Below are 17776 nucleotides of genomic sequence, written 5' to 3'. Positions count from 1 at the left end.
GCAGAGGTTCCGGTATGCAAAAAAGGGCAGGGAGTCGAATGTTGACTTCGCGTTTCGTCTAAAAGCCGACCTGGTGGAATGGCTGAAGGGCGAAGAGGTTTACGACGACCGCGACAAAATCGTCGAAAGCATCGCGTTGGAGCAGTTCTACCGTTGCATTGATGAGGATGTCAGGCCCTGGCTGTAAGAGAGGCTAAAGGAGGTTAAGCTAAACAAGGCAGCAGAGTTAGCGGAAGAGTATTACACCCGCCGCAGCTTGCATAGCAAGGCAGTGCGCGTAGAAAAAGCAGACAGGAGAGATGGGTTTCCGAGAAGCGCGAAAAACGGAAGCCATTACCTGTTACAATTGCAAAAAGCAAGGGCACATCGCTGCGAACTGCCCAGAGAAAATTGCGTTTGCAACAAAACAGCGAAACGATACAACGCGTTTTTTTTTGAAAAACGGAAACCGTTAACCTGCTACTATTGCAAAAAGTAAGGGCACATCGCTGCGAACTGCCCAGAGAAAATTGCTTTTGCAACAGAACAGCGAGACGATACGACGCGTTCTTTTGAAAACGGAAACCGTTAACCTGCTACAATTGCAAAACTCAAGGGCACCTCACTGCGGACTGCCACGAGAAAATTGCTATCGCAACAATACAGGAAACGCACAAAAACATACGACTATTGGAGCCCTATGTGCAGGAAATTAAGGTAAACGGTAAGAAGTGCCGAGCACTTCGCGACTCGGCAGCAAGTATGGACGTTGTCCACCCGTCTTTCGTCTCCTCGAGTGATTTTACGGGAGAGTGCGCTAGGATACGGCAAGTGGCCGAGGAGGAGAGTGTCTGTTTACCGATCTCAACGGTTGTCATTGAAGGAGAGGTTGGGAAACTTAACACAGAAGCCGCTGTGTCTGCCGCTCTCCCCGGAGCACTTTCCCTACCTCTTCTCAAATAGCTCGGAGCAGCTGCTGGGGGATCAGGGCGAATCATTCTTTGCCGACGTGGCGTACATGGCCCTCACGCGATCCAAAGCGCGCCCGCTGTCGAGGGAACTTGACTTTGCGTCGGTGAGCGAACAGCGGTGCGGCACACGGACCGATCAAGGTAACTTAAGTGGCGAGCAGGCACGGGAGAGGCAGAGCTCGGAGGCTGGCCTGGGCGAGCGTGTCCTGGAAGTGAGTGGGAGTGACACGTGGAGTGCTAGCCGCGATATGGACGCGACGCCGCAGTTAGGCGACGCGGGCTCCACACTCGCTCCGGTTTCCGCCAGCTGGCAGGAGCCGGCTGCAGTTGAAAGGGAAACTCTGATGCGTGAGCAACAGGAAGACTGTTCACTAGCCGATCTGAGGAAGAGCGTCAAACGGGGAGTGAAAAAAAGAGGGTTTCATTTTACGAGGAATCTGGCTTATTGTACCGCCGCTACACGGATAAGCAGGGTCCCAAATATAAGCAGCTTCTGATTCCGCGAAAATATCACCGGGAAAAATGAATGACTCATTTGCTTCCTCAATAGTATGTTTTCGGTCCAAGTGATTTCAAGGGGACCAGTCTATTTGTCATTATTATTGCTGATTATTATTTGTTCCTGATATTTTGGTGTGTTGTTAATTTGAAAACTGGTTGTTTGAGCCTTGGGTACCAGATCGTGCACCTGCCTCTTGTTGCAGCGGGAGCAAAAAGAGGGATAGCAATTTAGTTAGGTTGATTTGGATTATGGCCTCGTCTGGTGTTTGACGGGAGACAGGGGGCACTTGTTCGTGTTCGGTGTTGCCTTTTGCCGGTCGGTTTTGCAAGCTGCAGAACGACCAACCGGGACCAGTGGCGAGACGCAAGGGCTTAGGAACGACCCGAGCGGAGCTGGTTGAGGTGCCTTGGCGACAACGCGGTGAGCAGAGTTCCTGTCCTGGCGAGTGGGACCTGGGCACGTGAAGTTACCTGGCGTCCAGACACTGGACGCGAGCTTGGACGAGCCTGACGAACGTGCGCGCCTGGCATCCGAGCCACGTGGAGGCAGCTCGTCTTCCCGGCGCCTTATCTGATGGCGGGGATGCTGTTGTGCCATTACCACCAGCCCGGATTCCGAATCTACAAGATGCAGAATTTATCCTGCGAGCGCCCTTTGGACAAACCCAGGGCTGCGCCGAAAGGGACAGCGCCCTAATTCTCCCTTGACAGGTCAAGATGCTGAGCCGTCAGGCAGCGATGTCCTGCGGAGAAGCATCGGCGAGCGACATGTCCAAACGTGCAACCAAGTACCAAGTACCAGACAGCCCGGCACCGCACCTCCTTTTGCCTGGAGGTCATCGCGCGCGCCAACCTTGAACCGGGTGGCCAGTGCGGTCGCTGGTTGGACCTCTCGGACGACCGTCGAGTGCTGGCTTTGTATTGGGTCGTTTGAGTGACAATGGTTTCTAGGGGCATTATAAGGCCCGACGCAGCCGCCTGGAAAACCGGATCCGCCGACCCACCGGGAGCCCAGTGCCGCTCTCGAGTGGAGTGAGATGTGTCACGCGTTGGTGTCTCAACGGACGTCGCCGAGCGGGAACAGTCGCGTTGGTGTGAGCTCTCGGCCCCCGTGCCGATCCGATCTTGTCCTGTATAATGACCTGTATATAATGTATACAGTCCCTTTCGTTATTCTCACCGACGCCTGACTCGGAGTCTTCGCTACCAACGCTCTGTCACGAAACGGGTGACGAGTGCTACGGGACCACCTCAAAGTCGTAATAGTGGTGGCAGTGGTGCAAAGCCGTAACAATGGACACTCTAGGCGCATTAACGCCGTCGCCGTCGCTGTCATGTTCCGCATAATGTTCAAGGGCGATAACATCTTGACCGCGCACCGCATGCTGTATGTGCGAGTGAAAGCGTGTAGGGGGTGGGGGGAATGGATGAGCCGACGATGGTGGCTCAGTCTTGTGTGCGCAAGGGAGAAAGGAGCGAGCGCGCCGCTTTCCGTCGCGCGCGATACATAGGGGGGAGTGGATGGAATGGGGGAGGGATCTAGGATTCTGTGAATCTGTGATTGCGCAACATGTTTATTTGCCTTCTTTGACCCATTATATACCGTGACTTTTTCTTAGATACGTAGATTTATTGGAGACTTATACCTATGTTTAGATATCTTGTTGCAGGGTTTTGTGCATACGTGCAGTGAACTTTGTTTCCGGTGGCGCTTTTTTGCCGTTTATCAAGCTGTATCTTCGCATTTGTATATTCCATTTTATCTTCGCATTTCTAATGTACGAGGGCGAGTCAAATGAAAGTGAGCCTACCCACCCTGCGGAATTATGGTTCTGTTCATTATTGGAAGGCCTGCGCGTAGCACACAGGCATCTCTCATTTAGAAATGTGATACGCAGGTGTGAGAATAAATGTTCTTTAATGCGCTCATACACTGGGTGGAACATGGATGCGTGTCGTAATGGATGCTCCAGAAGTTGAGCAGCCTGGTGCCGTGAGGTTTTTGCCAGCTGAAGGTGTTTCCCAAAAAGAAATTATTCACGGTGTGGCTGCCGTGTAGATTGTACATTGCATTTCATTGTACATTGCCACTGTGAAGCGTTAGAACAAACGGTTCAAAGAAGGACGTGAAAGTTGCAAAGACAGTCCCAGACCGGACCAAAGCCATCGTGCAATCACCCCTAACAAAATTGCAAAGGTTGATGAGCCGATGACACAAGAACCGAGGATAAGCATCGATGAACTGGCAGAGCACGTGAACATCAGTCACGGTTCGGTTCGCCGTCACCGGTCACACCATAATTCATGAACATCTCGGTTATTGGCTCTTGTGTGCGCAATGGATGCCTAAGATTTTGAACCACCGCCAGAATACGGAGAAGTTCGGCGTATGCCTTTACTCATCTGATCCGGTATCACGATAAGTGTGACGATTTCTTGTCTGCAATTGTGATCGGAGACGAACCATCATGCCACTACTACGAGCCTGAAACATGACGGCAAAACTTACAATGGAAACATTCGGATTCACCACCGCCAAAGGAAGCAAAGGCCATCATTTCCGCCGGAGAGGTGTTGTTAGCTTTTATTTTTTTATCGTCAGGGGCCATTACTGAGAGAATCTTGAAAGACTATCAATTGTTTCCGATATTGTGAAACGCCGGATCGGCTGCGTGTCACAATCAAGAACAAACTATGTGAAAAATTGACGAATGGGATCATCTTGTTCCACGGCAATGCCCATCCCCACGTCGCTGATGTGGTTAATACAAAACTGGCAAAGTTCAAGCGGGAAACGCTGCAACATCCGCCGTACAGCTCAGACCTGTCGCCTTGCGACTTCCACATTATGGGGCAACCGAAAAAACAGCTCAAGAGAACCAGATCGAACATTCATTGGGTTTCATGTAAAGAATCTAAATACAATCCAGGTGAATGGCGCCAGTAATTGCAGGCACTCATGAATTGCTTCCATTGACAAACACACCCGCCCCGATCAACGCAATGTCGAAACGTTTCACAAAACACCACTTCTAGGATTATCTGGTGTGAGAGGTCTCTTTGATCCCCTAGTGCCCTAGTTAACGTTGGTCTGAGCTACGTGCCCGCAGCTGCAAGCGGGCACAGATAGGGTGCACGCCAGCTGTGCACTCTTGCCAAGTGCAACTTCCGAGGCAGGAAACGACACATGTACGTTGTTGACTGCGAGCCGCAAATACGTTTTGAACAGGATCGCCGCCTGGCGTGTTAATTCTTCTCCCGCGGCTATAGCATAAGCTCAAACGTCTAGTTCAGCGCACGATTTCTTGCTGAAAAGAGAAGCCAGAAGAAGGAAACCTCTCTCTCCTAAGCTGTAATACGGGTGAGTCACCAACCTTGCCGGCGGCCCGGGGCGCCTGGCGTAGAAAGGCACGAATATTTCGCAGGAGAAAGGCGGCTGGCACTCGCGTGCGCATACGATGTCGTTATTACGTTGCTGGAGACAAGAACAGTTCTCGCAATGAAGTCCCCTCCCCGCCTTTCGACATCTTCGTCAAACTACTACCTGTGACTCATTTACGGCGCCACAGTAACCGGCCCCTACTTATGCTGCGTCATTCGTACCCCCGGTATGAGAACTGCACTTGGAATTCTGCGAGGCCATAGAACTCCTGGTCTAAGAATGACGCTGAGAAAATGCTAAAATACTCCCTGCTAGCGCGGTGTCCATATGCCACCCTGAGGTTCAGCTCTCCTCTGGTACTTCACCGGAAAAAGTGAACTTTTGCCACGTCCTTCGACACAATAACGTTCCTATCCCCACATGAAGTATAGCGGAATGACGGGAAGTTGTTAGTGTCCTCTCTGCATTAATATACTTTGGCCGGCCCATATCGCGTTTATCAGTGCAAATCTGCTTGTATAGGTCGCGTGAAATAGTTGGTCTCCAACGCATTTACTATTTAATACGTCCTTACCGTTTAGCCTAGGGAACGCTACCTAGGGAAGGCTAATTAAAACGCTGCAGTGTGTTAATCCCCTGACCGCCCGTGCCTGCGTACGGAGGCACTTTCTTCGGCCGCTGTTGCGCACCTTGCGCGGTCTTTCGGGCGAACATGGTGGCCCGCGGCTACAACGGCGAAAACGCATGAAAAATACTTGATCCCAACAGTGAAGGCACGACCACTAAGAGCAATTGGGAACACTGTCGACGCTCCGTCACTCAACCGATCCTGTTAATGCTGACTAAAGCAAATAATTTTGCTTTATTATTATTATTATTATTAATATTACTGTAATGCTGAGATGGTGTATGTGTAAGCAAGGACAATGCAGTCGACCCCACGCAGAAACCACCCATTACTGGCGCCAGCATGGAAGAGTGCTGCCATCTCTAAACGAGCGATGTAACAATTATCTATTAACACTGGTCTTGCACCGCAGGCGGAGGCACCTGCACTTAGAAATTTATCCCAACTTGTTCGTGTAATCTCTGTTTTGTAATTAGACTGTACATAATAGCTAGCCTGCCTACGAACTTAATTGTGGCATCTAATAACATTGCGATCAAACGTGAACGCTTGCAGGGCGTCCAATATTTGTACTTAGGCGCTCTTTTGAGAAGTGAAACGTCTGTTGCCTGTTTGTGAAAGGCTTTATTAATGTCATAAGGACGTCGATGCAATGCTGATCATTGGAATATGCAAGGGTACCTTTCAAGCCTAGATGACCGTTTTGAGAATGTACGCAGTTAGAGAATGATGCATGAGAACTTTGAACGTACCCAGTGTAGTAGATTCATATGCATTCTAATTATTTCGTATGCTTTCAGTGCAATTCATACGGAAACCATACGGATTACGCATCAAGGTTGCCGTACCTTTAGGGGAATGTAGCAATCGTCTGGGGTTATTGGAATGCGTACGAACTTTTTCAGAAGACACAGGTCACACTTTGACGCGGTTATAACAGCCTTGTACGTAGCGGTGTTGTAGCGCAAGAGGCGGGTGGGGGGGGGGAAAGGAGGAGGGGGAGGTCCGTGGGCCCCAGGTGGCAGTTGGGGGGTGTCATCGTCATCATCATCATCATCATAATCATCATATTTTATCTCCGAAGACCCCCCTCTTTCTGCCAGATTGACTGGGCGTACATGGCAAAGAATGCCCCGGTATCCGGCAGCACGAGCCCTTGTACCAGATGTGTAACGTGGCACAATTGTTGGCTGCAGCTTTATCAACATCCGACGTAATAATTGCACGAATGCCTTTCGAGATGTGGTCGCTAAACTACTGTCCTACGCGCCCGCGGTGTGCTCATGCTCGGAGCGGGCGTCGCTAAACACACTATCTAGCGATGTGGCTCTTGGGTCGCTGTTCCATTAAGTCCGCGCTGCGAATACGAACAAAAACAGCAGCAAGAGAAGATCACCCTGTACGAACGAGCACGTTCGGCGCTCGCATTTACTGCGAAGCATGTCTCGAGAGCGATGCTGCAATGTTGAGAAGTGCGGTCATCCACAGACGCGAACGGGATTCTCGGGATCGTCACCATACTCGGTGCGGCCGAAGAGTTTGGCGACGTATTAGCGGCGAGTATAGAGTTTCCTAGATTATACTAGATGAAAATCAGGCGTTGCAGTCGTTGACCCATGATGGGAATGATGAAACGTTTATGGATCTATCTCATCATCGTGCACTTGAATTCAGACGTTCTGGTGGCTTTGCACATTACGCTTTATAAGCCTTCATTTTCGTAAATTTCAGAGCAATCTATGATCTTCGAAGTGAAGAAGACGCTGCAAACACGCGCAATCACGACTAATTGAAACGATTGAGCTTGTCGAGGTGGCCAAATCGAAAAGCGCCAAGCGTCGCAAAAGGCAATGGCATGCACGCGATAAATTCATAAGGGTGTTTCACATCGCTTGTCGATGCATGCGTCTGTGGCTTAATGGTTTCGATATCAAGCTTCTGTGTAGAGGTCTTGTGTTGGAATCCTGCCGTAGGATAATTTTAACATTGTTTATTTACTTATTTATTACGCAGTACGTTGTTGAAAATAACGAGTTTGCAAAGTCACAAAGACACATTGAAGCCAGAAGGGCGAAGTTTGGGCAAATCCATGTACTTCCCATAATTCCCATGCTGGGTCAACCGCTCCTATTGCAGCTCCCGTAGACACTAGTGCCGGAGTTCGCTCTTATTACGTGAAACTCTATGGAGGCGAGACCTTGGAGTGGCGCTCTCCCGCGAGTGACGTCACGGCCAGGACGCCGCTCGCTCCGGCTCGCTCGACTGCCGTGCGGGCTCTCGCTCCCTTCGTGTATGCTTGCGGTATGAGCGACTCGAGCCGTACTTATTGAAGGATATGTCGGCTTCTTTTGCTGCCGTCCCTGAAACACAGTTTCTTCTTCAAAAGCGCGCGAGCCGAGAAAATTTGCGGTTTAGATATCGCAAACTATGTGGCGGTGAAGGGGTCTACTGGTTTTGCAATGAATATATGCGCCGTGTGCGTCCATAAACTTTGCGCAAAAAGAATGTCTGCAAATTCAAGACGCGGAGTTGTGTATGATGTTTCGCTAAACACGTAACATTCCCTTAGTAGTTAACTATGAGAGACATTGCATTTTACATCGAAGAAAAATCTTGCTATCTAGTGTCAATATGTTATCCGCGTTAGAAAGGCACTACCCATCGAAGCACTCATCATGATTCTTATAACTCTTGTGAGTTCTTCTAGTCAAGTATGGCCACTTTATTAGTGCGTAAAAGAAACAGTTAGGCGCGCATTTCGTATGATACAGTTTGCTGCTACTTTCACCGGTCTCTGAAACAGGCCCCCATAAAACGAATTGCTCATGGCTCCTAACACGACGGCTCGTCATGTGGAGTGTTTACATTGTTAATTCACAAATACTATAGTAGCAATCGCCTGAATGAAAAGTTTTGTGGTTAAGCTCGAGAGCCAATCAATTACAAGCGATGAAATGCTTCATGGTGGCCCTCAGTAAACTTTATCGACAATATGGCAGACCCCTCACGCAACGGTAGCAACCGACTGTCGTTATGGCGAGACACGCATTGTTCCCGAAACCTATCAGTTCACTGCAACTTCGAATTTGAGACCATGAAGCAGTTTTTTACAGCGCCAATTGCAATGCCTGAAGTATACTCAATGTATTAAAGCGCAGCTTAAGGTGCCTAGAAAAGGAAAATCAAAGCACCTGTCTCACCATTTCTCAATCCAGCGTTGTTCAGTTATACAAACGGAGAACTATTCTCTCCCTGGGTACATAAAAGACAACAACGCAAACCATTATAAGGAATACACCACAAGCCTTCCGTATTTCAATTGATTTTTGACCCTCCAATGGGGAATTATGATATGTTCAATATGTCCCATACTGCTAATGAATGGCGCTTCGGCTTATTTCTGGCTGCAGCCGTACGGTCCAAAAGGCATATTTCAGTATACAATTTGGGCCGAGCAGCCTGTGTCACAAATACAGTGTCCTGTTTAAGCTGCACGGGATTTTATTTTTAAGAAAAGTGAATTTTGTAAGGATATTTCCTAATATTCTATCAGGTTATGTGCCTTTGTAACTATATACCAAACAGTCGGTGTCGTGCAAAATAGGGCTCATAATTAATAAGAAAACCTTGACTAACTGCCTAATTATCAATTATAGCGGAAACATTCCAACTCGGGAATTGAGGACTCACAGTCATATTATTAACTCAACAAAAACTTATTCTCTGAACAAAATCATTTGGGTGCCAGGGCCTGCAGTACTTTGGCACTTCAGGTGGCCCCAGTATGGTATGGATGGATGGATACAACTTTCTTGTACATCCGGCAAGGTTTAACGCGACCCGGGCTCAGGTCTCCCACGGAGGAACGTCAAGGCCCTGCCTCAACGCCGCCTCACGGGCTTGCTGGACTGCCCACATCTCGATTCCGAGGTCTGAGCTGCGCAGAGCGGTGGCCCACGTCGACGACAGGGTCTCCGGAGTAACTGCCATCCCTCCTATAACTACATTGCACTCCCACAGCATGTGTTTGAGTGTTGCTGGTCCTTCCTGGCACAATTTGCACGTGTCGTCCTTATGCTTATCTGGGAAAATACGTTTGAGACGGAATGGATTAGGGAACGTGTTTGTCTGGAGTTGTCGTCAGGCGACGGCCTGCCTCCTGTTCAATATGGGACTCGGCGGGGGGTATATCCTTCTGGCGTTCAAATATGCACTGGTGATGTCGTTGTATCTTGTGAGCCTGTCCCGTTCTGCTCGAGAAGCGTTCGCTATCGTGCGAGAGGCGTTGCCCTGTTCGGCGCGGCGGGTCATGTCTCGCGCCGTCCGGCGACGTCGATCCCTCTATGTCCATTGCGAGTACGGACCAACACTTGCGCACGCTTTCGCTAGCACGGGCTTCATTGCGGCCTTCTCTTCTTTTGCGTGGTGACGCCCTGTTTCGTTCCCAAGCTTGTGGCGGTACCGCAGCTCGGATAATCACATCTACCAACAGCAGCAAATAAGGAAACGCTTTATGGATCAGAGAGAACACGTAATTGTGATAGCGTTGGCGCCCGCGCAGCAGGGAAGAAGGAGGTGGCATTTTCTATTAGGGTGGAGATATCAGCGTCACTCACACGCTATTTAATTTTCGTTTGGGTTCAGAGCTGCCCAGCGCCAAAGTACTGCACGCCATAGTACATACGACGACTTTTGCGAACTTGTTGTTGGGTAACATATAAATGTCGGGCTTCAATTTCGCAAATGCAATACTGCGTCTAAGATCGCCAATTAAAACATTATTAAAGTGTTTTTTGTTCCTTGTGAGCCACATTTTCCAGGATGCCGCATTTGTATTGGCGGCCAAGCCTTTGAGTCTGACAGCAGATGAGCAAATGCGCTTATCACAAGTTATCATTGAAGGACCCAGAGTTATTTAGTGCAGAAAGTAAAACAGCTTGTACACCTGCTACATTCGCGATCTCTGGGAACGAAAGGGAAGGGGGGGATTGACTAGCGCGGTATCCAAGGTGGCTGTGCTGGTACTGAAACATCGATCACCCCCCTTCCCCCCGGAAACTTTCCATATCCTAACCTTCCTGAATACAGCGGGGGGAGGGGGAGGGCAGGAGGTGACAGAAGACCTATTGGCCCCGGGCGCCAGACGACCTAGCTTCGCCACTGCTTGTACTTGGTCTTCACAACGTATGTAAACAAGCCTGGTAAAGACATGTTCTGCAATAGCGCACTAAAACAAGCTAATGAAATAATTAAACTAGAAATACTGAAGTAGCAGCTCCTTGCTGGATAGCATTTCTGACAACATTAAACCGGACAGCCGACCGAAAAAGAACTTGATTTGCTGGCTTGTAGTACCCCCAGCCAAAAATGCGGAGCCAACTTTTTTTTACTTTAGAACTATAAAGGAAAACGAAGGAACTTCAGGCAAATCAAGTGAGTGCAATTGGCGACAAGGACGATTGCAGGATAATTGAACAGTTGCACTATCGCCTCATATCTCTAAGTACAATCTCCTACTATATCAAAGCTATAACAAAGATCATATTTTGCCGTTGTATATTAGGCGGGTAAAATAAAAGGAATCATTCAGAAATGAACGATGATTGTTTCTCTATTGCCAGCCAGGCATCTCATATTCATTAACCCGAAATATTGACCGAGGACATTCGTATTCGCATTGTGTTACATTAATTGGCATCGCATCTCAACAATTGCTGCTTTATTCGGAAGGAGGCGCAATATGAGACGAAAGGGGAAAATATAAAACAAGAACGCTAGCGTATACTTAAATTTATGAGCACGTTCACAGGTATCTCACATAACGTCTGAAATTCATTAAGGGGCTCCAAAGCCGGAGGGAACAGCGGGGCCTAGTGCCCGCAAAGATCCCATTGCAAGGGGTCACTGCCCTGCCCCTCCCCCAAGGCTAATCCGTCTGTGATATAGTAATTAAGCATTTGTTAACACTAATAATAAAATCCTCTCAGCGAAATCAGACACCCCCTCCCTTTCCACCTTCTGCTCCATCCCCTCCCCCCTGCCTACCTATTCAAAATCATGCTTGCCAACTCCACGAATTTTCCGTGACGCTTACAAATTTGGACCCGCTCTGCAACATTACAAACGTTATGTCATGGTCTAAGAAAAATAACCTCATTTGACTAAAAGTTTTAAACGCGTTGAAAGAAGGCCATTTGGTTCTTTCGCATCAATAAAGCCGCCGGTGTCATTAGGTCAATAGCGGCGCTAAAATCGCTGGACGATGTGAATATAATTCGAGCAGCGCACGTCCCCCTAGCGGGAAAGACAGAAACTACGAACATGGAAACATGGCCTGATGGAAATCGCCGCTTTCCGGAAATCTTTCAGCCACCTATCTATTCTTGCCCCGCGGTCCTGGCGACAGTCCTATCTTTTGTTGTGCCCTGTTTCCTTTTAGTGTGTGTGTGCGTGTGCGTGTGCGTTTGTGTGTGCGTGTGCGTGTGCGTGTGCGTGTGCGTGTGCGTGTGCGTGTGTGTGTGTGTGTGTGTGTGTGTGTGTGTGTGTGTGTGTGTGTGTGTGTGTGTGTGTGTGTGTGTGTGTGTGTGTGTGTGTGTGTGTGTGTTTGCGTGTGCGGCAAACATCTTATATCATCGTTCCTCTCAAATACTTATGGTGTAAAGATTACCTGAACGCGTGCTATAAAGATAGTGCAATGACGAGCACCAGGTTATTGTGAAACAAAGGCAGATCTGATAAAAAGCAAGTGTGGAATCTGATAAGAGTTTCTCCGCTCCAATGTTGCTGACACGCCAGTAGCACAGATTCAGTTGCTGACGCTCCTTCCGCATCTTTGCCTATATAAGCTGAACTGTTAGCGCCGAATTGCCGAAAGTCAGCACATTCCTCGCCGGCGAGTAAGTCATGTATCAAGAGCTTCATAGATATTAAAAATAGAAACCACTGATTCAGAGTATATATAGACTTATTTTGTCCCAAAGCTACACTGTGGGCTATGAGGCACGCTACTGTAGAGGGCGTCGGAGAAGTTTGGCACATTGAGGTTCTTAAAAGCATAACTTAATCTTGGTAAGACATGCAGCGTGCTTTTAGGTATATAACAGCATTCGTTCTAATTTTGCGCTAATATATATCTAGTGAAAGGTCAATGATGATGATGAGCGACAACCAAAGCAATAGTTACCTATGCTAGAATGTATTACGCACACCACTTATAGCTGGACACTTTTACCTCACAAAAGTTCCCTTATTTCCATGTTTCACACATCCAAATTATGGCACGTAAAATCCCTGTATAGGGTTCCATCTTCCATTTAGTGCAGCATAACCACCTGAAATTAAAATACAGTACAATACCATGCAATCTCATTTCCACCTCAAAGATGGAGGAGGAGGTGGCTAAAAGCTGCCACCAAGGTCAGCTCAGCAGGAGCCCACAAGCCCCCCCCCCCTCCCCCCTTGGAATTGCAGTAGGCGATAGCAGCAAACGTGAGACACTTCACAGCATGTGGAAATGCTTATCAACCAGACGGCAAGCAGAACAAAAAAAAAAGAAACTTAACAAATGGACCAGATTGACACCGAAACTACCGTGCACCAAAAGAAGTAAAAATAACGTGGCTAGTGCTTACTCAAATTACATTATTTATTTATTTATTCATTTATTTATTTATTTATTTATTTATTTATTTATTTATTTATTTATTTATTTATTTATTTATTTATTTATTTATTTATTTATTTAACGTTAGGTATTTTACTGCATAGTTATATATATTCAAGAGCGTCAGCCTCGTTCCTTTAAAACGCAGGCCGGCCCCTGTACGCAAGTGAATTCCCAGCCATCTTGTCATGGAGCATCCTCCTCAAAAGTCCAGCGTTTCACCGTCGGCATTCCTCGAGAAAGAGATACCCAAGACCTACGACCAGGTTAGGATTCACGACCGGGAGTCCATGGGCGAGCTTCTGAAAAGCTGGCAGGCATCGTTGTTCACCAACCCGAAAGAAGACGGCAAATGCGACGAGCAGTATCTGGAAATCGGTTGCGGCCCGGGTAACTTCACGCGTAACTACCTGCTCCCGCTATGCCCGCCATCGATGAGGAGACTGGTGGCGGTGGACAACTCGCACTCCATGATCGACTACGCTAAGCGAGAGCATGGCAACCCGAAGATTGAGTACCGCACGCTGGACATTGCGGCCGACGACGAAGTGTCTCAATTCATCGAAACCGAAGGGCAGTTCGATCGCATCTATTCCATCCAGACCTTTCACTGGATACACGACAAATGTGCCGCGCTGAGGAACGTCGAGCGCCTCATGGCTACAGGCGGCGAGTGCTTGATCGTGTTTAATCCTCACCCTGGGCCGCTACAGCTTTCGAAAGCAATGATGAATTCGGAGCGATGGAAGAAATACACCGACGTGAGTACTTTTATGCCCAACATCTTCAACTGCGGACTTCCTATCGTGTACTTAGTTATCCTTGTGAGGTTCGGAACAATCTGTGCATTGCTGAAGTGAGACTCTAACTCCGCTCTTCATTTGTACAGGTTTTGTTGCAAGATCAGCAGTGACAATACAATTCAGTACGATGGTTCCGCATCTTCTAACTATAAGTGAGGGCGCGACAAATGTGTTTGTTCACGTACGATGGCAGATTCCAGGTATTTTCGCACATGCTTGTGCACACGTTTTACCTGACTCAGAGCCACAGGTAATTAAGTTTCCACAGCATTCTATACGTGAAAATAAGCGCAAGTGCGAACACCATTTCGGTTTTTCTAGCAAAGCGATTATTACGCCTTCGGGATGAAGACGTGAGAATGAAACTCCTGTTGGGAAGACACGCAAAATAGGGCCGACTATACCGTACATTATGACATGCAGCATCACAACGCATTATTTGCAATGCACGTATTCTTGCCATAGTATACAAGAGGACTGATTATCCCGTTATTCTGCAAATTAATAAGCGGCTTCTAACCAATTTTCATGGTGTCTCAACATTCCGCACCCTGTCTGATCAAAGCAGCAGCCGAAGCAAGCTACCTGGGCTTGCACGTATTTCATAACTATATCACAAGAGCAAAATCGAATCTTAATATATGCTGTAAACAGCTAACGTTAAATCGCTTCTTTATTAGCAGTCATAACCCTTAACGGGTTATGACTACGTTATGAAAAATAGTTGCAAGCAAACTTAAAATTTACATTGTTCATCCATCTCAAACGGGCACGGACAGGCATTCTGTGAAACGGGGAGCAGAAAGAATTACCGTTGCGAACAAAAATAGGATTCAAGTGTGCTTTGGAAAACTGATTTTGCTTTACATCTTGCATTCGTGTAGTCAAGCATGTTCCCTTTTTTAGGCTGTCTGTAGATTTGTTGCCTCAGTTAACTGAAATCAGTTGCCATCTTTCGTTTAATTTTATCTCACTCTCGTTGTTAATTTTTCTTTCTATGTTTGATGTCAGCATGCTTGCATCTCTGAAATAGTGCTTCAGTTTTTTTCTCTCATTAGGGGGGGGGGGGGGGGTAACGGGGGAAGCATGGACAAATATCCAGTATTTGAGTCGATATAGTAGGGTCATTTTCCTCGTATATCCGTACAAAAAATTTGCTATTCGATTCGAACGCTTTCAAATTCTCGTCAACAGGTGCTGAAAGAAGTTATGCCCGACTTTCCCGACACTCACGACCCAACGTACTTAAGGAACTACCTTATCAACATCGTGAAATCAACCTCTCTTGTGCCGCTGTCGTGCGAGCTGGTGCGTGTGGAGTCCACCAGTGCAAGCATCGACGACCTCTGGCGTAAGTTATTGCACCCTATAGAGTTTCCTAGAAGTTACAGCAGAAAGCTCCGGTGCAGAGATCATTCAGACGTCCTGGGAATGATGGTTAGTATACATAAATTTGTCTAATGTTCGCATTCGCCACTTCAAACGTCCTTGCCATTCTATTTGTTAACCATATCAATCTTTCTAAGTTTCCATGCAATCGCAGTTTTCTAAACACAGCAAGACAATTAGTCTCCCCGCACATGCGCACATTCGTCTCAAATTGTTGCATTTATAACGCAATACACTTTATTGAAAGCAATCAATAACAAAACCACAAAGTCATTCGAAACCAGAAGGACGAGGTTTAGGCAAATCTATGTACTGCCAAACATTTCAATGCTTGCTAACCATATGCTTACAACTCCCGTAGACACTTTAGCGCCAAACTTCAGTTCGGTCGTTTTTGTTCAAAACTCAAGGTGTGTTCCATTCACCTGCAGCACCTCAACCTGTTCACCAGGTGCTACACCTTGTCACTCGTTTCAGCGGTGCAGCAGCAGCACCCTCCAAGCAACGCTGTTCGTTACAAAAGTTGCAGGAAAGGTGCAGGGCTGGTTAGTAATTTTTGTGCACCCTCCCTACTGACGGTGCAAGCTTGGTGCAGACATGTAGGTGTCACGCAGCATCGTAGCGGACGACGCAGTCCCCGGACGTAAGCTTCGCTTAAACCCAGCACTCGCGTGCATCTGCTGTGCCTACAAAGCGCAGGATGTATTTATGCCTTAAAAGCCGATCGTACAGCTGCGTTTCGGGACCTCACGAACGAATGCGGACGGCGCCATATTAGGATCACAAAACATGGCACCTGCACCGCATCTGTATACCTCGGCATCCTTTTCAAGCGTCGCGTTGTGTTCGCACCGCTGAATTCGAGCTGCGCCATTTACGAACTATTCGTGCTTCGCGGAGAACTGGTTCAAAGAGGTGTAGGCGAATTGCACTGTGCTTAGACCTACGCTATATTAGGCTTAGCGCATGACCTCCAAGAACGGGCAGTGCACACTGTCGGTGTGCACCACCAAATCTCGGAGGCCGTGGTTTAGGCAATAGGTTAAGTGCGGACGGCTCGCTATACATTCGCTTACAGCACACAAGAACCCGTATGTAATTTGGTGTTGACAGCATCACTATAACAATGGGCTTCACTGAAACATTACTATGCGCTCAGTGTAGTTCCTTGCGATATCTGTATTCACCGTATGTAGCCCACGTAAAATTGAATTCCGTACGAATGATATGAAAAACACACGGAATTATTCATGTGGGCAAGAACACATTTCAGTAGCCTCTGTCTGAGAATTTCCAGAACTGCCTCAACTGAGATACCGCAAAAAAACACTTCACGATAGCATTGTCAGTCGAAGAACCTTCAATATCAGTAGGCTTTCTGCATCGCACGCACCCTTGGTAAAGCAGTTGCTGCACAACAAATATAAGTTATGATGGGCACAAGGGCGTCATTGGTGGGCAAAACTCACTGGCGCCTTGAGGAAATGACGCGAAAAATAAAATAGCATATCTTGTATTAAAATTATGCTAAAAAACAATTCAACAACGTCTCAGCTGAGTGCAATTCATACAGCTGCCGTCATAACGTGTCTAAAATGCTATTTTCAAGTTCAAATTTTTTTTGTTCGGCTTCACACCATAAGACGTCAGTGATTTTTCACACCAATATAAGATCTACAGCTAGACTTTCCGCCAATATTTCATTCAGTTCGCCACATCGTGCCAGAATCCCGGAGCAGGCAGGCAGACATCAAAACCGCTAAATTGGAGATGATTCACAAACTAAATATTTGCAAATATAGTGAATTTTTCAGAGCTGACATCTCCCTCAAGTCAGTGACTCCACGGTATTTAAGTACACATCTAAGCACTAAGTCGCCAATCTTACCTCATAACTTTTCTATCTCGCTTGTAGATTTCAGAAGTCCTGGAAGAGGTGTTATCACGTGCAACTCACAGTTTTTCATGTGCCGCGGAGTTCAGTTAACCTGTTGATGAAGCACCGCGATTGTTCGAAAGTCAAATCTTGATAAGGCATGAAAACAACCGTTTGATCGCCCGCGCGAGGATGTAATGACATAACCTTCATATTCGCAGGTTTAAACTTGCCTATAAACCCCGTCTACAAGCTCCTGACCGAAGAAGGCAAAGCCGAGTTGGAACACTTCGCCAAGGAACTGATGAAGCAGGGGCGTTACTCGAACTATTCAAGCACGGGTACAACTCGGAAGCTGCGTTTCGTATTTCACGGATATAAGCCGTAGAGTTTTGAGCAACCAGTTACAGGGTCCCGTTCAAAACTGTACCCTTCATCTACTTGAAGAGATTCAATAACAAAGAAAAGCACCTAGAAAGTGTTTTGGTGTTGGGATTGTTACATGAGGCAGCTCGATTTGCTTCGTTCAATGTAATTTGTGCTTGCTGCTGCTGCGTTTCCATTGTGTTTCGAAAAGAATAAAC

The 17776-nt window shown here is 47.4% G+C and overlaps 1 protein-coding gene across 1 annotated transcript; it reads left to right on the top strand.

Annotated features, from left to right (window-relative positions):
- Positions 1–4633: 4633 nt before the first annotated feature.
- Positions 4634–17776, top strand: LOC135914018 (uncharacterized). The gene is made up of 4 exons (XM_065446721.2): positions 4634–4812; positions 13273–13885; positions 15122–15278; positions 17414–17776. Exons 2-4 carry the CDS (start codon positions 13313–13315, stop codon positions 17578–17580), a joined length of 897 nt encoding a protein of 298 aa, XP_065302793.1. The 5' UTR covers positions 4634–4812; positions 13273–13312; the 3' UTR covers positions 17581–17776.

The sequence above is a fragment of the Dermacentor albipictus genome, chromosome 4 (assembly GCF_038994185.2).
Source record: "Dermacentor albipictus isolate Rhodes 1998 colony chromosome 4, USDA_Dalb.pri_finalv2, whole genome shotgun sequence".
Lineage (NCBI taxonomy): Eukaryota > Metazoa > Arthropoda > Arachnida > Ixodida > Ixodidae > Dermacentor > Dermacentor albipictus.
Note: the sequence above shows the minus strand (reverse complement) of the source record. Positions and strands in the feature narration are given on the sequence as shown.

What these genes read in the sequence shown, in the direction of transcription:
- LOC135914018 (XM_065446721.2), top strand. Translation starts at nt 13,313, where the DNA reads ATGGAGCATCCTCCTCAAAAGTCCAGCGTTTCACCGTCGGCATTCCTC. An exon ending in GATGGAAGAAATACACCGAC is followed by an intron (nt 13,886 to 15,121) that starts GTGAGTACTTTT and finishes TCTCGTCAACAG; the next exon opens with GTGCTGAAAGAAGTTATGCC. An exon ending in AAGCATCGACGACCTCTGGC is followed by an intron (nt 15,279 to 17,413) that starts GTAAGTTATTGC and finishes TCATATTCGCAG; the next exon opens with GTTTAAACTTGCCTATAAAC.